The sequence below is a fragment of the Mauremys mutica genome, chromosome 11 (genome assembly GCF_020497125.1).
Source record: "Mauremys mutica isolate MM-2020 ecotype Southern chromosome 11, ASM2049712v1, whole genome shotgun sequence".
Lineage (NCBI taxonomy): Eukaryota > Metazoa > Chordata > Testudines > Geoemydidae > Mauremys > Mauremys mutica.
Window position 1 is genome coordinate 75,522,039 of NC_059082.1, and position 22,680 is coordinate 75,544,718.

Below are 22,680 nucleotides of genomic sequence, written 5' to 3' on the forward strand. Positions count from 1 at the left end.
TACAGCAAGAGGATGACATGGCGATTTAGGGTAAATGTTTGCATCTCTTGAGGCTACAATTGAAAGTAATTTATTAATAATAATACTATTATCATTATGCTTATTCTCTGGCGCACTTCTTGGGGGTGTAAACACTCCTTGCATTAGGTGACACGTATGTACCAGCACTGTGCATAGGACCGGAGTTTCTGGACCATGCCCATGAAACACTCTGCCTTAAAATGGCATTGCCAGGAGAGAAAACGCTCCTGCAACAACCTCGGCGCTGGTCTGTAAACACCCACTGAGCGCAGCTCCTGCTTTGTCTCAAGAGCGGCTGTCACGGCCCAGCCGCCCAACCGGCCCGATGCAGAAGGGAGAACTTGGCAATGGCCGGGCTAGTACCGCGGCGGCGCCTGCTCCCAGCCCCCGGCAGCGCGCCCACGTGGGCGACTCGCCGCCAAAGCAGAACGAGCCGAGCCCTGCCCAAAGGACACCGGCTACGTTCTGAGCCCGCCCCTTTAGGGGCGGGGCCTGGGCGAGCCCCGCCCCTCCGAGGCAGCCTGGCCTGGGAGTTTGGGCGGGGGGCGTGGGGAGAGGAGTTTTTAAATTGCTGCTGCCGCGGAGCAGCGGGCGGACTGGGGCAGTCGCTGCGGAGAGAGCGGGGCCACAGCGCCGGGCACGGACACCTGCCGGGACTTAGCGGGGCAGCCGAGCTGCACCGGCAGAGCCGCTTCAGTCCCGCCGCGCGCAGCCAGCGTTGCCTTGGGCCGAGTAAAGGGGGTTGGGAAGATGCTGAAGAGCTGCGGAAGGAAACTGCTCTTGTTCCTGGTCGGGTGCATGGTCACCTGCCTCTTGGTCCTGATGGCGGATCAGCAGAAGCGGCAGGTGGGGGCCCTGGGAGGAGAAGGGGGCAGGCGAGCTCTGCAGAGCTTGGCGAGCCCGGGCGAGCCGCAGCCGCAGGAGGGCGAGCCCGGCTTGGCCCCCCGAGAGGTGACGAGCTTCACCGATTACTTCAGCAAGCTGAGCCGGGGCAGGCGGGAGGCGCAGGGCGCCGGCAGCCTGGCCCCGCGCCGGGAGGGGACCCCGAGGCCGGCCCTGGAGGACATCACCGCCCAGGATGTCTTCATCGCGGTGAAGACCACCAAGAAGTTCCACAAGGCCCGGCTGGAGCTGCTGCTGGACACCTGGATCTCCCGGAACAGAGACCTGGTGAGTGGCGGGGCGCGGGGATTTGCAGCCTGCCTGCAGCCGGGGCTTGTTCTCCAGCCTTCGGCAGGTGAGCTCCCCGGCCTGGGGGCCGCAGGGAGCCGTGCCAGGCCCGAGTGATCCGGCTAGTGCCTGCACGCCCAAGCGCCTCCAGCCAGAGCCTCCCGCCCTTGGCCCCGGGAAGGGAAATTGAGGCACATTCCAGCAATGACCCCTCCCCCTGTTCCTCCATTGCTATTGAGCTCTACTGACAAACCTGCGGGGGGGGGGACCTCTGGGAGAATCATCTCTCTCTCCCCATGCCCGGGCTGCCAGGGAGTTAACGTGAAGCAGAGGGGGGAGAGAGAGAGCTCAGTGGTTTGAGCATTGGCCTGCTAAACCCAGCGTTGTGAGTTCAATCCTTGAGGGGGCCACTTAGGGATCTGGGGCAAAAATCAGTACTTGGTCCTGGTAGTGAAAGTAGAGGGCTGGACTTGATGCCCTTTCAGGGTCCCTTCCAGTTCTATGAGATAGGTATTAAAAAAAAAAAAAAAGTTTCACCTCTTTTCAGCAGGGGCCCTCTGCTTCCCCCAGCTGGAGGATTCAGGTGCATCCTGATGGACTCAGTGTCCCTGCACAGCTGATAGGCACAATCTGCTCTGAAACAGGGTCCTATCTTGGGCCTGGGCTCTACACACTCCAGAGCCTTTTGGTTAAAGTGCCTCTGAAGCGTAGCCGCTCTGTTCTCTCAGCAGCAGGGATCTTTAATGAGACCCTGTATTCAGTGCTCAGGTGCCTGTTTATTCCTCCCCCTCTCTCGCTGCCTCTGCCTGCCACCCCCAGGAGACTGGGGATGAGGAGCATGAAATGCAATTTGTGTCACTGGCCTGGATTTGTCAGATGTAAAACAGGGGCTGAAGTCCAGAGCTCTTTAGCATAAAGAAAAGGGGAGGGGACTGAGAGTTCTCAGGGTTGTTTAGAGACTGCTGAGGGGGACCCCGCAAACATCAAACCCCTTTCCTTCGCCTGGAGTATCCATGTCTAGGCTGTCAGCTCACTATTTAAAGAAGGAATTAAGCTGCATTTTCAGAGACGTGTCACCTTCACTAAAAGCCTGTACACAAGGCTGTCTTAGCAGTATGCATGGCGGGGAAGTAGCATTTCTGTTTCAGAGGGCACCGTCTGGCCCATACCTTGATATGGAGCCTAAGCAGTAATAATAAAGCCATGTAGCACTTTTTACCAGTGGATCTCAAAGCACTTTACCACGGTGACTAACATTATCCCAGTCTTGCAGATAGGGAAAGTAACACACCAAGTTGCAACAGCAGAGCCAGAAATAGAACCCAGCATCTGTAGACTGTAGCACCTTGGCTCTGATGCCTAAGGAGATGTCTTTCCTCTTGTGGTATCCTCTCAGAAGCCAGGCATGTACTTAGATACTTCAGTGTGAGGCCAAGTCTGAATTACGACATCATTTGCAGGGCACTGGGTAGATTTCTGGTACCCAGATACTGCAGTGGTGGGTGTGCTCAAAATGCACAGACAGAGGGAGAGATCAGCTGACTCCGGGTTCTGGGGCTGAGAGAGCTATGGAATACAGTCAGCTTGGGTGGAAATTTTGGTAACCAGAAATACTGTGGGGTTTTGTAGAGTTTAAGGCCAGAAGAGACCATTATTAGTCATTGTGTCTGGCCACCAGTACGCTCTTTGGCTGAGAGAATTCATCACCAGCCTGATCTGTTCTCCCTCTCCCCCCAAGCCCCCTGTATTCGTGAGCAATCGTCTCACACTCTCCACCAGTGTCTTGTCCATTATTCTAGTACTTAAAAAAAAAAAAGTAAATCCACTTGTTTCCTTAGGAAACTTGCTTTTGCCATTTGCTCTCCTTACTCTGGAATTATTTTGATCATCAAACAGCTTCCCAAGCAGATTATGCCTGTTCTTAACAGAATGAGACTTTCCCATTTTCTCTCCCCAATTCATCCCCTTCCATCGTCACCCATTTCCTTACGGGCTCTCTCTGGGCCTGCCATGCGGTGAGGTGGACTCATGTTTCTCACTCAGGAATAATTTGCAGCTGACTTACGGCATCACTTCCATTGGACACTTCAGTCACACATTGCTGCTGACAAGCTGTAAGGTCTCTGTGAATGCCACTGGCTTCTATGGGAGTGGACCTGCTCCTTTACTCAGGAGATCTCAAAGGCCTGGCAGTGGTTCTGCTTCTTTCTCCCTGCCATGGTTAGTTAGTGGAAACTCTTAGCTGCTCTTTTATGTTCGGCAGCCTCTGAGAAGAGGGGTGGGCTGGAGGTGGAGAAATGCCCTGAGCACCTACGGACGATCCTGGGAATGGCTGTTCTCTTTTTCTCATGGGCTCTGGCTTTCTTCTGGGGTTTTGTTTTGTTTCGTTTGTCCGTTTGGATTCCCAGAGTCCTGAGTCTCAGCTCTCACGCTGTCCCCCTGGGCAAGCTAACAAAGCCTCTTTTCTCCCAAGCGCAGAGAAAAGGCTTCACAGCCTCTTGTGTGGTGCTTTCCATGGGAACCGGGGAGCTGGAGCTTGCGGTGTCCAGGTCAGGTTGCCTAGAGATGAGGGCCAGGAAGCCAGGGGGGCTGCAGCTCAGAGAGGTGCCCAACTGACAAGCTGCTGAGTGATGCTCTTGTACAGCACTTGAGGGAGAAGCCTTGGAGAGAGAGTTGAAGTTACTGAAAACTCCTGCAGGCGGAAGGACAGCGAGCTGGCAAGGGGGTGGGGGGAATGTGTCCCAGTCTTTCCACACTGGCCTGGCTGCGGTAACCAGGAAACTGACCCTCCATCTCAACGGGCCTGACGGCTTTTGTTGCCCCTGCACAGTTTCCTCTCTGAGACCCTCCCCTACCAAGAAGCTCTGCAACAGCAACTTCGGGGGCCCCTGGCTTCCCGAACTGTTAGTTCCTCTTTTGCTTTCGCTTATGGTCTATCTGTGCACCTTAGAGTGTAGTGTGCGGGGGGGAGGCTAGAGGTGTGGGTGGTATAGTGGTAAGTTCCTGCCCTCGGGTAAGCTCTGCGCTTTTGCTGGAAGCTTCTCCTTTGCGAGAGAGCTGGCTGAAGCTCAGTGCTTCATATGAACAATGCTCTGGATTAGTTAAGGGGGGTTTTCGGCTGAGGAGTTGCCTGTGCTAAAAGTCTGAGTCAGGCCTCCCTTCTCTGGGTCCTGGACCAGCTCTTTTTTGTTTTGCCAACAGCCTCCCAGCGTTCATGCTACTCTGCACCCTGGCTGCAGGGCAGGAGTGGAAATTCTTAGGGACTCGCCCAGAATCCCCTTTGGCTAATAAACACGTCTAGTTCTGCCAAAGCAGAGAACAACCCTCCCGGTCTGTCCGTCCATCCCCCTTTCCCCTTCTGAATCAAAATCGGAACCTTCCTCTTTGTAATTGCACTCAGGGCCATGTTTGTTTTTAAATGAATGGCTAAAGAGTTAAGTAAAATAGAGGAGAAGGGGTTAAATCTGCCAGGTGGTTCCAGTTTGGAGAGATGATAGGAAGGGGGAACTGCTATTGTGTTGTCTTCATGGGTACTCTTTGTTCAACATACAATAGCCTCGGTTTCCTGTGTTCTGTCTGATCCAAGATATTGCAATGATATCATGTGGTAGGGACCCCCCCTCCTTTTATCTGAGCAGAGTGGATAGGCCTGGGCTTCACCCCTGCCCCCCAATCCTGCGCCTAGTCCCCTGCTCCAAATGAGCTAGCCCAGACAGGCTGTTTTTTGGAGAGAGGTTGTTCCTCCTCGCCAGCATCTTTTGAAGAGAGTTTGCAGCTGTGGCTGACTCAGCACTTCAATACTTTGCATGCAACAGAGTGGTCTGGGGAGTGTTTGCACTTAAAAAAAAGCCCGAACATTGTGAACAAAATCATAAATGCAAGTTCATCCAGCCCTCCCACCCCCCGAATTCCTGCTGAGGCTGAGGAGTTGCAGTGACAGGACTGCACAAGGACCATGCTCCTGGTACAGGGCCCGGAGTGAATGTTCTCCGAGCAGCTTGGTGGGCTTGCTCCCGGGAGATGCATGGAAGAGCAACGTGATTAACTCTGTTGCAAGGATATTCTCATTTCCAGAAGTCTGGCAGATAATTGCAGGTCCTGATACCTATTCCAGCTAGTTTACTTAAGAGGAATGTGTTTACCTCCAGAGAGCACAAGCAGTTCCCAAATTTTCCTAGCACCTTGGCTAGAATCCCTGTCCTCGGGGGTAACGGCCTGCTGGGGTGTGCTGTGTGCTGACATGCTCCCAATGGGCCTTATGCATTCATGTGTACACAGCAAGTATAGCTCTGTGTCCTGTTTACACTCCAAACACAGGTGTGGGCTCTGTCCAACCCAGCAGGTGGAACTTGGCTGTCGGGGAGCCATGCCAAGCCAGTTCTGGCCACTCCACTGCAGTTCCCGTCCAGAGGGGAGTGACAGCTCCCTGGGTTAAGTGCAAAGCTCCTCTCCCTTCAAACCTGGGCAGGTTAAAGACAAACACATATGGGGCCTGAATCGGGGAGGTGCTAAGCCCCCTGCAACACCAGCTGACATCTACAGGAGCTGTAGATGCTCATTCCTTCTCAGGCTCAGGCCTGTATGAAGGCAGATCTCCCAGGCAGGGATGTATTCTATGGGAGACGGTATTTGTTTTAAATGGAGGGCAGGGTTATCCTTGGACACCCGATGATCTGGGGGCGTGTAATGCTGTTAATTGCATGCCCCAAGCAATGAGGTATTTCTACTCAGACTTCAATAAAAGCACTTGAAATATAAGTCTGCGAAAGACACGTGTAGAGCGTGAAGTAGGGGGAGAGAGGGGTGGGTCTCTCATTGCACAAGGAGCTCATTGTTCAAAGGGGGATTATTAAAAATAATAGCGTTTTAAATTACAGAGAAGTTACTGAAAAGCGAAGGGGCGAGAGCGCGCGCTGCTCCTGTTTGGGGTTGCCTTGTAACCTCAGGATTCACGTGCTCCTGTTGGTTAAAAAGATCATGTTCTGAGATTAGGGGTCTCTGTGCCACCCCCAGCCCCCGCAGCAGGGGAAAGTCACAGCTCAGACAGCTAAGACAAGAAAGAGGCCAGGGCCATCAAACTAATCATTGAAATGAGCTGGTGACTTTCTCCCCAGCTGCCTTTTTTTTTTTTTTTTAGCTTTGTACTTGCTGTTTGGCCCATCAGGGCTTGAGCTGGGTTTGTTTGCAGTAAACATGTGCTGCAAGGGGACAAAAGCCAGGCAGGAACCTGTTCCAGCTGCTAATTCTCTCCTCCTTCCTCCCCTGAGTAGTGACTTTTCCATCTGGAGGGTACAGCAATGAACTGGAACCATCCAGCCAAACCTGCTGCGATCCTCCCAGTGCCAATTTCAAAATGACACAGTTGCCACCTGACAGATCGACCAATGCGCACAGGTGTCTCCCCCCCCAAAAAACATCCTAGGGCCAGGGAGGGCTGTCTACTTTTAGGCACTGTCCTCCAGGTTAAAGTCATTGCATTCTTTCTTGCAGGAGAGCATGGTGCTTTAGACACAACACTGGCAAGCCCCTGCTCCAAGGACCCCAGCCTAGGCCCCAGAAGCTGTATGCACCTGAGCTCTCCTTGGGTTCAATGGGAGCTGAAGGGGCGCGGCCCCCTTACCAGATCAGGTCACGCATGATGGAGGGGAAATGACACCAGTACCGGGAAAGGGAGGGATGAGACTTATGCAATGGATGGTCATAAGGTCCTTTGTGCAACATGCATCCTGTTGGTTCCTGTTTTCAATTCAGTTGAGGCAGGAGTGGGTGAGGAGAGGGTCAGCAGTAAGACACAGCCGTTTGTCTCCTGAGAGTGTCATCCCTGAAGGTATTTCTGGTCCGTTTTTAAGATGCCACAAAACTGACTCGCTCTTGGACAAAGGCAATTGGACCAATTTTCCCTGGTTGCTAGGTGGATGGAATAGGAGCCTTATGGCTGGATCCTGCCATCCACACTGTTGTTCGTCACCAAGTAAGATCAGCCGGGGAGCTGTGAGCAACTGCAAGGGCTGAGCTAGGATTTCACTGCAAATAAGGGGAAGTGAGTCACTAAGAAAAGAGAAATGGAGGAAAAACCTTTTCCCCCATGTGACAGTCTGGACTGGCAGGTCTCTCCTTCCCCCATGCAGGGAGCTGGGCCAGGCTGGGCAGGACATGCTGTGCAGCAGCAGAACAGATAGGAGAGCACCCTGTGCTGGGAGCTGAGTTCCTCTAGCAAATCCCTGTGGTACAGAATGGGGGGGGAAGCGCACACCAGTGGCTTGATGTCTCTCTCCAAGCCCCATTATGCCGCAGTTTAAGGAACCTGGCAGGGTAAAGTGCATTGTCCTGGCCTTATTCTTCGGTGGCCGCTATTGTTGGAGAAGGATTTGGCATCCTGTGTTTCTTTAAATTGCAGCTTTTAGAACAATGAGGCTTCCTGTGTGTCCCGAGTCAGGGTCCCTGGCCAGACAATGCAGCCACTGAGCAAGCGGAGACAAGGGGACGTAAGCATGGGGGAGAAAAGAGCGATGTAACTCCTTGCACTCCTAAAGCAGAAGTAGCTCTAACCAATGCCAAGCGAGAGACTCTGAAGGAGAGGGGAAGGGAGAGCGTTCACAGAGCCCAGAGCACCTCTGCCCGCTAACAGCAGCCTGGCCCGTGCTTTGGTCCTCCAGACATTTATGGAACTGAATCCCAGATCTAGGGAGGTGCAGCTCACGACTGAGTGGAGGCCTACAGAGCCTGATTCACCTCCCATTTGTACAACTGTCAATCAGGAGTAACTTTGCTCAGGTCCAGCATCTTGCACTGAAGTCAGGGGAGTTACCGTGGGGGGAGAGGGGAATCAGGCTCAGAGCTGATAGATGCACTGTGTGTGTACATGTGCACAGGCTAATCCTCGCACCTTCCAGTTTACACTAAAAATCAACTATCTCCCCACCTATCACTAAAGGTTTCCTTGCAGACGCTGTAGTGAGCTCCCACTGGCTGGGACACTGGCTTTTACACAATACACTGCTGCTGTGCATTTGCTGGGATCCCCACGAAGGCTCTTCAAGTGTTAAATGAGGCTTCCCAACGAACGAAGACCATGTTGGGAGGCTCTGTCCTGGCTTTTCATTGTATCCCTCTCCTAGCAGCTTCAAAATACACGTTGAGTCTCAAGTCATCAGTGGGAATGTGCAAGGTTCTGTTGTTGTGGTTTAGCAAGAGCTTCAGCTGTGCATATGCCCTGGCTCCGTTCCTGTGAGGGTGACCTGAGCATCACAGCTGGAGATTTGGGTATTGTGCAGAGAGAGAATAGAAAAGCTTTTAATGTAAGTTAGCAGTTGAGTGTAGTGGGCCCGGTTCTACCTATGCCCAGCCTCCACCCTCCCTGCCCCAGTCTCCTTCCAATGAAGCAGCCTTCCAGCAGCCACAAGGAGCAGAGGATCTAAATCAGGGGTTCTCAAACTGGGAGTTGAGACCCCTCAGTGGGTCACGAGGTTATTATATGGGGGGGTCACAAGTTGTCAGCCTCCACCCCAAACTCTGCTTTTCCTCCAGCATTTATGACGGTGTTAAATGTATAAAGTGTTTTTAATGTATAAGGGGGGGTCGCACTCAGGGGCTTGCTGTGTGAAAGGAGTCACCAGTACAAAAGTCTGAGAACCCCTGATCTAAATCGAAGGGGAGTGTTAAGGATGGGGCACTGCATCCATTGACTGTCTAACCACATAGCAGATCTGAGACCGTAACTGCCTTAGAGAGGGGCCTCGCCAGGCCCAAGGAGGATGAACTGTGTGGCTGAGAGGCAGCGAATCCCCAGGCTTTGTTGTAATCCTGGCAGGGAACAAACACATCCCCATCTGCCTTTCTTTTCCACTTTTCCTCTCTTCTGGTCTATTTCCTCCCTTCCATTCTCCCCAGACATCTTTCCTCCCAGCTGACCTGCCTATAGAGCCCTGTGTCCTATAGCGGATCCTGGAAACCTGCCCGTGAGGGGGGGAGGTCACAGAAACGGGAGATCTCATCTACAAGAAATGTAGACAAGCTAATTAAAAAAAGAGAGAGAGAGAGGCTGTCATTGTTTTGGTTTTAATTGAACCTTCTGGCTGGGTTCCTGCTTTGCGGAGATGCAGGAAGAGGGTGGGAGGCGGTGAACCTGCAAAGGCGAGATAGTCCCTCCGAGGTATCACGTAGGGCTGGGTGCAGGCTCTACCCTTCCTGCCCAGGCAGCAGGGAGACAGGCGGGCAGGCTGAGTTTCCGTCCAAGGGGTCACGCAGTTCCCTGCCTGCGAGGAGTAGTGGCAGAGTGCTCCTCTGAGAGGCCGGGAGATAGTTATTGTCTCCTGTGTGTGGGAGGGGCGGCATCATCGGAATAACAACTTTCAATGCTGGCTAATAATAAACAAATGTCCACTTCAGTCTATTTATAGCAGCTGAGCTGGAGAATTAGTTGGGGGGTTATTTTTAGAGCAGGCAAAGACACAGTTGCCGGAGACATCGTTCCTGATCTAATCAAGCAAACATTTTCCTCTGCATTAAATCCCCCGTGGGCATCCTGCAAGGGATCTGGTCTCCCGCCCCCGGCTGCTGGCCCCCTTTGACACATTCCAAAGAGAGTGATTAAATGGATAGTGGGCGGAGGGGGAGGATGCCCACCATTGGCAGTCACCGTGACTGAGACCAAACCAACTCATCTCAGAATGCAGTCACAGCCACAGGCCTCGCCCCTCCTTGGGGCGGCTTTATAGACTCCCTCAGTCAGGAGAAGGTCCCAGTCGGGGGTGGGTGGGGGTGTGTGTGTCTGTCTGTCTGTCTCTCTCTCTCTCGCCTGCCCTCTCCCTCCACGCCCCCCAGGCCAGGTGAGCGATCTCCGTTGTGCCACAGGGAAGATCAAGTCATACCGTCCCGTTCCCCAGCCCTGAACCTAGCCTGGGCCCTACCACCGCTAGTGCAGCATCCTGCTCCTGATGCTGACAGCTAGGTGATGCCTATGCCCTGCCCTCCATGACGCTCCCTCCAACTGACTGCCCCATGCCTGTTAGCCCATGTGGGGGGGGGGGCATTCCTCCGTGGGCCCTGTAACTGAGCAGCTAATGCCGTGAAGCCTGAGAGTTGAGCCTCCTTATTTTGCTTTGCGTAACAAACTCTTCTTAGGCATTGTAACACCACCCAGCCCTTTGTGTGAGGTTCCCCCCCATGCGGGATCCCCTTTCTCAGGGAAGGAGCAGAGCCCATGTGCACTCTTGCCCCCCCCCGGTCTCAGGTGCTGTCTGTCCAAGCCATCTTGTGCCTTTCCTGGAAGCATTGGCACACATGCAATTGCACGATGGCTGCATGCCCCCGTTGGTAGATTGGCTTTCACGCCTCAGGTCAGCTCTGTTCTCTTAGACCAAAAAGGCCACTTGCAACCCCCCCCCCCAGTGAGCCCAGGGCCCAGCCCCCCCCCCCCCCTTCCATTCAGGAGCCCTGCAGTGTCTGCTCTTCCCAGCCACTTCCCTACCCCGGGGACCGGAGCAAACCAACTTGGCTTCCCCTCCCTCGCCCCCGAGTTAACCAGCCCAGCTGTATGCTAATGGGGGAGCAAACGCATTGCTGCTTAACTCTCCTGGACTGAGTAAAGTCAGGCAGACGCAGTCAAGCTATTGTCCCCCACTCCGGGAACAAAAAAAATCCCACTGTGGGGCTGGACTGACTGATGGGTGGCGACGAATTTCCAGTTCACTTGTAATTCATCGTTCCCAGGCCTCTGCCCCCCTCCAGTTTCTCTTTGTCTTTCTTCCTTTGCGCTTTTGTGCGTGTCTGGTTTTTACAGCGCTTGGCAGCTGGTTGTGGTTTCTTCTCTCTCTCTGTGGCTTTGTTTGCTACACGCTGATTGATTGAGATTGCTTTCTCACCCCTCCCTCCCCCTCCATTGCCTCCCTCCCCCCCAGTCCCCCCCAAAAAAGTCCAGGGTAAACCAGTAAGATGGTCCCCTGGAGCCAGCCAACATATGCTGAGAATTAGCTATGTAAATAAGGGAGTGCGGCCAGGCAGGTGGCTCAGGTAATGGGGGTGTGTGTGTGTGGAGTTTGCCGTTGGGCACCAGTCCAAGCGGCAGTTGAAGGCGATTCAGTTACCTGGGAAGCTGGCTGAGTGCAGGGGTGGAGGTGCACCCCGCTCTGCACACACGAGCACACAGACAGGTGCAGGGAGCTGCATTGATCAAGGCTGACATCCTGGTCCCAGCAAGCTGGGCGAAGCCGGGCTCGTGCCAGAGCTAAGCAGCTGCTGCCACCTGACCTCCAGCTCAATAAACAAAGGCTCCGAGACGGGCAGGGAGGCCGCAGAAGGGGGGGGTTCTAGCTCAGGGTGCTGGGACAGAGCCAAGTGGGTGCATGCTGTTGACACAGGTGTGGGATGAAGCCAGCAGGCTGCCTCCGCACACCATGGACAAGCAGTGCAAACACACCTGCTTATAGCCATGCAGTGGCCCGTGCACACAGTGTTTAGCAGAGCTAGGTGGGCTGACCAGGGCAAGCCTTTGGAAAGACACAGTTCCACTCATGAGCCTCAGGGCCTGAGCCAGCACTGACGTCAGTGACAGAACCCCACTGGTTTCAATGGGAGCAAAAGTGGCTCCTTAGCATGTTGTCTCTCTAAGTGAGGCCACAGCTCAGCTGCATCTCATTACATGTGACTGTAGGTCCCTCCACTCAGCCCCACATTCCTCTCCACCCCACATCTATCTGGTGCAATCCCACTGCCTGGTACTGGTGCTTATTCACAGCATATGCTGTAGCTCAACAGCAAGATCATGGAAAACTCAATACAACTAAAGAAACTGAGGCCTCCGCTTTGCAAGCGGCTGCCTCCGCTGCGTTCTTAGGTTGTGCCCCTTGCCCTGTGGCTGTGTGCTGAAGGCCCATGTTGTTACACACTTGGGCCCTGGCATTGAAATGATGTTCCAGAGATGTGGGCAGACACGCGTGGTAAAACCCAAGTAACTGTGACTGCAGCTCAAAACCGGGGAGGGGGGAACACACCTCCACCGCAGAGGAGGTTGGGAAGCAGGCGGTGCAGACACTGTTTCCATTTTCTCTCCCCTGAGGCAAGGGGCGCTTTAACCCTTTGCTTCCCTGTCAGGCCTTCTGTGCTGTTTATTTTTTATGGGGTGTGTGGCGGGGGGCAGAGATGGGGATTAAAATGAAGACACGTGGCTCCCTGCAGAGGAAGCCGCAGCGGGTGTGCATCTCACCCAGCTACTTTTAAGGGGAAACACCTGCTTTCAGGGTGAAACCTTACGCACCTTTCCCTCTTGTCAGGGAGGCGTTTGCTGTGTGTGTTTCAGTGAGATCCTTCAAATCCTTCCGTTTTCCAAAATTTCCTCCAGTCCAGCGATCCCAGCTCACAGCCCTGGTGCCCACCCTCTTCCCCACTTCCAATGAGTGTATTGATTGTTATCCTCGCTCTGTGATGGGCTGTGATCAATATGTTCATTACGCTGAGATTTTTAACCCAATAGCTTCCTTAAAGAGAAGCAGAGACGGGCTGGAGCCACAGAGCTCAGAGCTGGCCCTCAAATTGCCTCCAAGTTCAGGGGTGCTTGGATCTAGGGTTAAGGTTTGGGCCTTCAGAAGAAATGAGTGACAAGCACCCACTCCCCCTGACCCCTTGATGGGTATTGAATGGTTCAGCCTCTAGTGCAGCTAAGACAGAACCATTACAAAAAGCTTCATCAACACCCCCTCCCAGCAGGCCTTGATCATGCTGAAGTCACTTTCTGCCCTTTCCGACCCCGCAGTTAGGGCAGTTGGGCAATAGCCGTGGTCAGTAGCCGGCCCTTTTCCTCCAGCAGCACCTGCTGCCTGGAAATCTTTGGAAAATGGAATGCAGCAGACGTAAATTCCCCCAGGGGAAAGGCACATGTCAATTCTAATGACGTGTTATCGTCTCTTTCAGACCTTCATCTTCACCGATGGGGAGGATGAGGAACTGAAGAAACGCACAGGTGAGTCCGCCAGTCCCATGCTGGTCTCCTTTCTGGCTGGCGCGAGCCTGGTAGAAGTTTAGGCACCTCAGTGGGCTCTTTGAATCCAGCAGTAAGCGCAAGATGAACGTGTCGTTGCTCTCTGAGGCTGGAGTAGTTCGGCCTCCCAAGTTACTTCCCTCCCTCCCGCTCCATGATTTCAGGAACGAGGGGACTAAACCATCTGGGGGGTGAGATGGGGGGAGCTTTAGATGGTAGAAAACTTTTCTTAAATAGTTAAAAGGGGCCAACTTTTGCCCTTAGGCTGGAATTTTCAGAGGTGCCCACAGCTGGCACCAGATTTTTGAAACAGCATTTAGGTGCAAAACAGGCAGCCGGATTTTCAAGCCAGCTGAGCAATTTGGGTGCAGATCTGTTCTGAAAAAGCTGGTCACAAAGGGAGCTGGTGGGTGCTGGGCACTTGTGGCTGTCTGGCCCTCTGTTACATCAGTGTGACACCACTGAAATCATTGGCTGTCCCCTTTACTAATTCACAGTACCCCGATTTGTGCCCTTTGGCCTGGTCTTGCTCCAAGCCAGGACTCAGGAGGTGGCTTTCAAGGCCGGGGCAGAAATTGAATGCGGTGGTGGCGCCCCCTTGAGGATCTCAGAGTGAGGAGAATGCTGCTCTGAGAACGAGGCGGCTTGTTACAGTGGTACCCAGCTGAGATTCCCCTGTCAGAGATAATGGAGGTCACAAAGGACACTGCCACCATCCCTTCCCCCACCTGCCCTTGGTAAAGCGCTCAGTGCAGCCATCTGCCCTGCAGCGGTTTGATCCTGTGTCTCCCTTCTGAGGCAGGGGAGAGCAACAAGGTGCCTTTCTAGGGATTTTTCCCATCAGAGCACTGTGATTAACTGGAACCCAAGTAGCTTTCACCAGAGGGCGGGAAAGGGACTTACTCAGTGAGTGTTTATTCAGCAGCCCCTCCCCTCGAGTCTGGGGCAGGCCCTCCCTATTCTTCTGATGTAAATGATTCCCTTTCAGGCCCTGAATCAATTCCCTTTGAGATGGCCCAGCAAATAACAGGTGGCCGGTGCTGGGAAAATGCAGCATGAATAGGCCAGGATTCTGGCTAACAGACCTCAGCAGAGGGGCTAGAGGATCCAGTTCACAGGCTCCCCCCACCCCCTTTCTGGGGCCTGAGTGCACAGCCCTGCAATGCAGGGATGTGGTGGCCAAATGTGTGCTTAGCTCGGGTAGTGCTGAGATAGGGCCGATCCCTTCTCCTTCTCGTGACTCGGCAATACCCCTTTGTAAGAACTCTTAAGCTCACTTTATCTCACGCAGCCTTGGAAACAATTCCCTTTGCTCCTAGGACGCTCTCTCTTGGCCAGCTGCAGAGAGGATAACAGGACTGTCTTCCCTTCCCTTCCCTTGTATGTGCGAGGAAAGTAGCTGCCCCTGCTGCTGCCTGTGAACCCTGCACTCAGTGAGGGGGCAGTTCCCTGCCACCTCTGCTTCCTGGGCAGCCTTGGCTGGTGGACAGGCAGTTTCGTTCGTTCAAGCAGCTTGACTGTGGTTTTGGAGCGAGAGAGAGACTCATCGGACTGACTGTCCTGTCCCTTTTCTCTCCCCCACCCTCTTCCCACCGCAGCCAATGTCATCAACACCAACTGTTCCGCCGCCCACAGCCGCCAGGCTTTGTCTTGCAAGATGGCCGTGGAGTACGACAAGTTCATCGAGTCCGGGAGAAAGTAAGAAGGAAATTAATGTCCAGAGAAAGACAGCGAGAGAGTGCGTGTGGGATGTGTCCGTATGCATGTCAGTTTGTACACACGTGAGACCACATGTGTGGCCAGGTGAAAGTGCTGGGAATGCGGGGGAGGACTCAAGCTGCAGAGCCTTCTGGTGACCAGCTACAATGTGGCTGCCTGATTCTTTCAGTTTCCATGAACAGGCCTTGCCCCAGGACGGGCTAGTGACTGGTGCAGGGGGTTAGGAGCGGGTTCTGCTTGCGTGGCCTTGATTAAATCACTCAGACTCTCTGCACCTTATTTTCCCTGTGCTGAATGGGGATAACAGTTACCTACGGTTGCGTTGTAAAGCACTCTGCTGGAAGGAGCTCTGGGCGTGCTGAGCATTACCGGACTAACTGGGTTGCTTCTGTTGCTCCAGGTGGTTTTGCCATGTGGATGATGATAACTATGTGAATGTCCAGACCCTGGTGAAGTTGCTGTCTGGCTACCCCCACACACAGGACATCTACATCGGCAAACCTAGTCTGGACCGACCCATTCAAGCCACAGAGCGGATCAGTGAGAACAAGATGGTAAGAGAGTAGGACAGTGGGTTTACTTGGGCTAACAGGAGGCAAAAGTCCATTGGCCAACTGAGCCCAAAGTGGGGGGTTTCCAGCTTTTACTGAGCTGGTGATATGTTGAAAAATGTCATCATTTCGGAATGGAGATGGACTTTAACAGGAACCCACTCCTCAGCACCAGGCTTGGATGTGCCTCCTGTGTGCAGATGGAGGTTTGGGTCAGTTTAACCCACCCGGGAGCAGTCGAGACAATTGGGAGAATTCTCTTTCTGTTGCCTAAGTTAGTAAGAAGTCCACGAGGAGACAGGGAAAAGGACCGGTCTTAAGCCTCGCTGTTTTGCTTCCCGTCTTTTTCGCAGCATCCTGTTCATTTCTGGTTTGCCACTGGGGGAGCAGGTTTCTGTATTAGTCGCGGGCTGGCGCTGAAGATGAGCCCATGGGCGAGGTAAGGGAATCAGCACTTGGCACTGATGTTTCATAAAACTTCTAGGAAGTCCTGGATTACCTCTGTGCAGGTCACGATGGGGGAGGACACAGAAGATCAGAGATCACTGGTGACTTGAAATTCAACTGCATCCTGAAGTCCAACTCTTTGTGGACTTTGTTGATTCCATCCCAACATCTAGTGGACTGAAGTCCACATCATCCGACTGGGTGTTCAGAAGAGACCCACAAAGAAGTTAGGAGGGAGACTAAATTGCTCTAGTCCTAAAGACATTTCTCTCTGTAAGCCAGGGTTGAGGTCATTTGAAAGGGCAGAGAGGCTGAATTCCTCCCCCACCCCTGCCCCATCAGGAGGTAGGGCGTGTCTCCAACTCCGGGTTGAGACCCATTGGCGCAACGTTGAGGATAGTTAACTCAGTGCAGGGTGAACTCACGTGCTCCCTTCTGTCTCCTACAGTGGGGGTCATTTCATGAGCACAGCAGAAAAGATCCGCCTGCCAGATGACTGCACCATCGGGTATATCATAGAGTCCGTGCTAGGAGTGAAGCTTATCCGGAGTAATCTCTTCCACTCCCACCTGGAGAACCTCCACCAGGTGCCCAAGACAGAGATTCACAAACAGGTAAACCTGGCCGCATCCAAGAAGCGCTTTAGGGAAAGGCCACATAGTCAGATCCTAGAGCCCTGGTAATGATCACAGGTAGAACAGGAGAGCGGGGTTATTTCTGTTCTCACCCCTTCTTGCATGAGCACAGAACCAGGATAGCTGTGTGCAATGAGCAGCAGGCCTCTTACCCCAGTGCACAATGGGCCAGGAACTTAGGAAATTACTCTTGAGAACCTGGGATTGAACCCAAAGTGACACCACCTCAGCAGGAAGGAGGCTCCAAACCCCTGGGTTATCTCTGCTAGAGCTCTCCTAGTGCTGTAAACGAGACAGCGACCTCGCTACTGGACCGTATCACAGTGTCTGAGTGCCTTGCAGTCATTACTGTATTTCCCTCCTACCCTGCCTGTGAGGCAGGGCAAGGCCGTTACCCCATTGTACGGATAGGGCACAGAGAGACTCAGTGACTTGCCCGAGGTCACACAGGAAGTCTGTGGCAGAGCACGATCTGGAACCCAGGTCTCCAAGGTCCCGGCTAGTGCCCTAATCACTGGGCCATGCTGCCCCTCTGTCAAGAGCAGTCTCTTGCCCTAGCAACACCTTCACCTTTGTGCTCTCCAGGTGACGCTGAGCTATGGCATGTTTGAAAACAAGAGGAATTCCATCCACATGAAGGGAGCTTTCTCCACTGATGAGGATCCATCCAGGTGAGCTGCATCTTCCTCAGACCCCCACATTCGTGTGCAACCAGATGTGTTCCTCCTTTTACCCCCGTACAACGAGGAAGCCTGGGCTTTAAAGACAGGCAAAGAGCAATTGAAATGACCCTCAGGCAATCAGGAGGTGGGACTGCAGCACTTGTAGACGTACCTGAGCTAGCTGTAAGCTGCCTGCCTAGGGCCCTGGGTCCATACTCACATGGCCACCACCCATGCTGGTGCAGCTTCGCTGCGATTGTTACTCAAGCTAGCTTTGCTCTAGTGTGGGTTTGTCTACACGTGCTGCAGTCCCACTTCAGAGCTGCAGTGTAGACAGACCCTCAAAGAACTAGCCTTCACCCGGCTGCTGCATGCAGCTATGGGAAAGAGGTGTAAGTGTTGTGAGCAGGTCTTGGCTCGGGTGCTGATCGCTGGTTTTTCCCTCTCTTGCAGGTTCCGCTCCATTCACTGCTTGCTGTACCCAGACACGCCATGGTGCCCCCCGAATGTGGTGTACTAGGAGACGCATGTCCCCGTCAACCTCGTCCCAAGTTTCCCTGGTATCCGAAGGGCTTGTGGGACCTGTATGTGTGCATGTGATTTCCCTGCTGCGAGGCGAATGGTTCTTATTGCTGTGATAATGCACAGTGTGTGTGGTTTATAGGCTGCTGTGCGGCCCCTCATCTCCCCTGCAGGCGGAGAGAGCAGATTTTTGTGGTGCTGTCTGCCGCCTCCTCTGACAGGCCGGGGGTAGGTGGGAAAGGCTCGGCCCTGAGCACTTACACGTGTGGCCCAGGGGCCAGGCTGGCTTGTGAAGGGTAAGTGTCCTGGACACCAGCCTGCGTGGCTCTCCATGTTGCTTTGCAGTGTTTGCAATTCTCATAGAATGTATGTGGAATAAGTGTGTGCCCTGGGCCAGCTCTTTACTGCCATGGCGTTCTTTTTCCCCTGGAATTTTACTTTTAAATGTTCTCTCTATCCCATTCTGCCCAACCCTCGCTCCCTTCTCTTCCCGCTTCCCAGAAAGTCAACCTGCTTTATTCCACTACCTACCCACCCCATTCACTTGCCTCCCCCAACCCTTGATCCTTCGGCTCCGGATACTGTTTCAGATGAAGGTTCATTGATAATAGTTGTGGCAGGAGGGGGGGGGGTTAATACCTCCCCTCTGCTCCCCTTTCTTGCCTCCCTCCAATGCTGGGGGGAGCAGGGGAAGTTTGCTGGCTCCAGGGGCAGTTCTCTGGACACACTGGATCTGAGTCCAGGAAATGCCCTGGAGGAATTTTGTACTTTGTCGTGTTTCGAGCTGGACTCTCAGAATCCCAGCTCACTGTAGCACTGAAGGGAGACAGGCTGGGGGAAGGGGAGCAAGGAGAGGGGTTGGTGGTGGAAGCCGAGAATCAATGTTGACTCTGTTCACTGGAGTTCCCTATGCCTCGCTGAAATATTTTCAGTACTATAAAGCTATGCAGTATTTATATAGGATAATTTAAAGACATTTATAAAGGGGGTGGGGGAGGGTTGCAAAGAGATGCATACATGCTGTGTCCATGTTTATGCTATATTTATATGGAGACATAACGTCTCCCTTCAGTGCAAAGTCTCTGCCCACTTACCCTTGCCTCTGGAGCATCTTCGCGGAGGGGGAAAAGTGCTACAAATGTTTTGTCCCTAACACTAGTGTCCATCAGGGCCAATTATTAACATACGTAGAATGCACTGTGTATACCAATGAATACTTCAGGTTCAGTGGAGCGAAAACATTCAGGCTGGGTCTGTCCGGGGGCATTAGATGCTCATGCAGAGGGGGAATAAAGAGTTCTGGGAGGATTGCCACTAAGGGTCCAATTTGGGTGCCCCACTGGTGCAATTCCACTGGCTACAATGGAGTTAGTCCCGTCGGTATTGTGAGATCAGCATTAGCCCCTGAATGCATAAGTCTCTGCCACAGCTATTGGTCCCATTCACCACTGAGCTCGAGGGGAGGAGAGAAGTTGGGCAAGCAGCTATCAAGAAACACCCCTTTCTCCCAAGCACCATTTCTGGGCTGGCCCAGTAGCTAGGGGCCTGGTGGAGACTCAAGATAGATGCTGGATCATGGTTGCTGGCCTGCTGAACGCAATGGGAGTCAGAAGCCTGAATCCCTGTGAGGATCTGGGCCTTAGTGCTGTGGAAGCTCCATACTTGGCATCTGGGAAAAGGAGCGCCTTGCGCTGCTCAACAGTGCCCCCTCTGGTCAATGGAGGATCCGCAGCTGAAGGGAGACAACTGTAGTTCGCTGCATAACCTGCTCCAGTGGACAGACACTCATGGCTGTGCAAATCCCCTGCTCCTGCACTAACATTGACCTAAACCTTCCTCGCCCAGGGGGTGAGGGCTAATTGTGCTCTGCATGGATAAGTGGGCAGAGGCAGAACTGTATGTTTCCAATGAGAGGCTGAGTGAAAATGGCCCATAATGGGTGCGTCTGTAAATATCTTATTGCGACAGTAATTTTTTTTACTGTGCTGTTTTTTTAATTGAGAATGATCTAGGGTTGAAATTTTTTTATACATTTTCTGTGGATCGGAAAAAAAAACAATCTTCTGAGAAATCTGTTTGAAAATGAAATTGAAATGTCTTATAACGCTCACTTACCTTAATTTATGTGTTCCAGTATCTGGAACGTCACTCTCTGCTTTTCATAACTAGTATGTGTTTAAAAGAAATAGATTGGAAAAGAAATGACGTGTTCTCAGGGAATTAAACCTGATAGTTACCATGGAAACCCTGTGGTAACCATCATTCTTTGCTTTCAATAAAGCAGCTTATTTGCTGATCACTGGCACATGGTTATTGTCTCTAGTTTGAACTGCATCCTGAGTATTTGGCATCACTCCCGTACAAAGACGTACCGCAAACCATTTCCTGCATAAAGGTCCTCAAGGATGGCTCGGGCTGAAGGTTTTGCAGCCCATACCCCTCCGACACGATAGACCAACAACCAACTCCCAACAAGGCTGTTCCGTGAACATGCCCCACAGGCTGCAGTAGCTAACCTGAGCCAGCGTCGCATTCTCTCCACCCTGGACCTACATCCGACTCTCAAGAGGAGGCTTGTCTAATGGAGCCCTCTTCCAAAAGCCTGCACCTGCAGTGACTGCAAAAAATACAGGGAGATTCCTATGCAGCCATCATCACTCAGGGGGCAGGTTTGCTGGTCCCTTTTCCCCATGGGGGCCGTGCAAACTCTAGCACTAATCTTACATTTAAGAGCCTCAAAACTAGGCCAGTCTGCAGGGGTGTGCATGGGAATTTGTTTGACTGCCTTTGCAGGGGCATATTCTGTGGCCCTGGGGCCGGGAAGCTCTCTCTGCTCACTGCCTGCCATGGCCCTGCAGTCAGAGGAGTACTGTGGCCCCACTGATTATGGGGGAGGCCCATGGTCCCGCTTCCCTCCTCCCCACACCTCCATGCACGTTCCTGCCGGTCTGTGTACCACCAGCAAGCAGGCACAGCCCTACACCCCTTTTTGGTAGGGGGCTTGCTGCAGAGCTGCTAACCCCTGGTACTTCACCCTAATGAACAAGGACAGGCGGAAAGCTCCTGCTCTCTGGGAACACGCAGTTGGACTCACCAATAACCCCGGAGCCTACATCACGTTAGCCAACAACCCTCTGTTTAAAAAAAGCTCTGTCGAGCTTCTGAGCTGTAGTGTCCTCGCGCCCCCAACCCCCCAGCTTGGTTCCATCAGCGACGTCACACACACACACACACACACACACACACACACACACACACACACACACACACACACACACACACACACACACACACACACACACACACACACACACCCCAGTAGTAAGAAACAATCATTTGTTAACCCTGGGCCCAGAGTGAAACTTCACCATGCCCGCCCTGCCCCCAGACGGGCTTGTGATGTGAGTGTCAAACTTTTCATCTGACACAGTCAATTCCAGTTTCACTTGAACTTCTTGCGTATCCTGGGGTGTATTTTTAAGCTGCAAACCGAACAGGAAGTTAGCATGTGTCAAAGCAAAAAAAAAAAAAAACCCAAACAAACAAAAAAAAAAAGCACTCTGGTGGCTGGTGCTGGGTGTGCTTTGGCACTTGCTTTCTGCGCCCGCTCCTCCGTTATCACACGTCCCACCAGCCTGCCTTCCGAGCAATGAGTCACCCAGCGCCAACTGCAAGCGGGCACAGCACTACCCACTCACAGGGAGAAAAAAGGTCAAGTGAAACAGACTTCAGAAGCACTATTGGAACATGAATCACATTTGAGAGAATCGAAATGATCCCCCAGGGCGGGTGCAGCAAGTTCTTCCTGAGCCGTTCACTAGTTCCAGGCTCCGGAAAGGCCCATGCCATCCTTGGGAAATGATACCAGGCTGTATTTGCCTGCGTATTTTCCTATTGCTCGCTCTGTTGTGGTTTCATCAGGGCTCAACACATAAGAACATTGGCCCAGACTCTGCTGGGAAACTAAAGTGCAGTAGCTCACATGAAAAGCTTGCAATGCCTCAGTGACCCAAATCAGTATTGATGTGGCTGGCAGCGCCGACAGCAGTGAGGTTTGGGCATTTGCCATCTGAAGAAATTTTTTCATTGGCTGGGGGTTAATACAGACTTTGGAATCAATCTAGCTAGCCAGATTCAACAGCCCAGCGTGCCAGCTTCTTAGCTCAGGGGTACATACTGCAGAAGCTACATTGCACGCCCACCAAAAACTGCTTAGGTGTAAATTTCAATCAGCCAGAAATAGCAAGCAGAAGAGCAAGACTAAGCAATTCAATATGCTTTAAAACTTCCAGCGGATCCTGCCAGTGTGATTTAGACAGGCCACACTCACCGTGCCAGTCACTAACTCAACTCTGTGTGGTTTGTATTCAATGTCTGGCACATCTCTCTGGGCCTCGTTCTTTTCTCGATGCTGCTGCTATTACAAATCATGTCTCCATCAGTGTACATGGGACAGAGGTGTCACCTCTCCAGGGCTGTGTTTGAGGCTTCAAGGAGGGTGTGCAGTGAGACTAGACTCAGTTGTGAAATGTTGCATCTTGTGGCCCTGTGCACCACCCCCCCACTCTGCCCCCCCCCCTTAAGTGGCTGGCTTAGACAGGCCTCAGGTCTTCAGTCTCCCCGGGCATGTCCCTGTGTAAATGCTTGGGTGCAGCAAAAGACACACACGCACACGTGCGCTCTCTCTCTCAGGGAGCTAGCAGACCAGTTGCATGAATGGTCTTGAGATCTACCTGCAGCACGCAGGCATGGACCAGAGAGACTCTTATGCAGCGCTGGTCTCCTTCCCCAGTTGCCAAAGCCCGGGGGGGAAGGGAGGGGAGAGAGAGAGTGAGTGTGTGTGTGTCCCCCGCAGCAGACATGCTGGTTTGCAGAGATTAGCGTGCAGGATGCGCCTTCGTCGCAAAAAAATGCCACTCAGGGGCGAAGTCATGATGTAGGCTTTGCATCACCCCTGTGTTGAAGGTTTATTTGGTGCA

At 52.9% G+C, this 22,680-nt stretch overlaps 1 protein-coding gene across 1 annotated transcript; it reads left to right on the plus strand.

The window, feature by feature from the left end:
- The first annotated feature begins 600 nt into the window (after positions 1-600).
- LFNG (LFNG O-fucosylpeptide 3-beta-N-acetylglucosaminyltransferase) lies at positions 601-19,883 on the plus strand. The gene is made up of 8 exons (XM_044980120.1): positions 601-1,191; positions 13,099-13,147; positions 14,764-14,863; positions 15,285-15,438; positions 15,789-15,874; positions 16,331-16,496; positions 17,103-17,188; positions 17,633-19,883. The coding sequence occupies exons 1-8, from the start codon at positions 772-774 to the stop codon at positions 17,697-17,699; spliced, it is 1,128 nt and encodes a 375-aa protein (XP_044836055.1). The 5' UTR covers positions 601-771; the 3' UTR covers positions 17,700-19,883.
- The last annotated feature ends 2,797 nt before the right edge of the window (positions 19,884-22,680 follow it).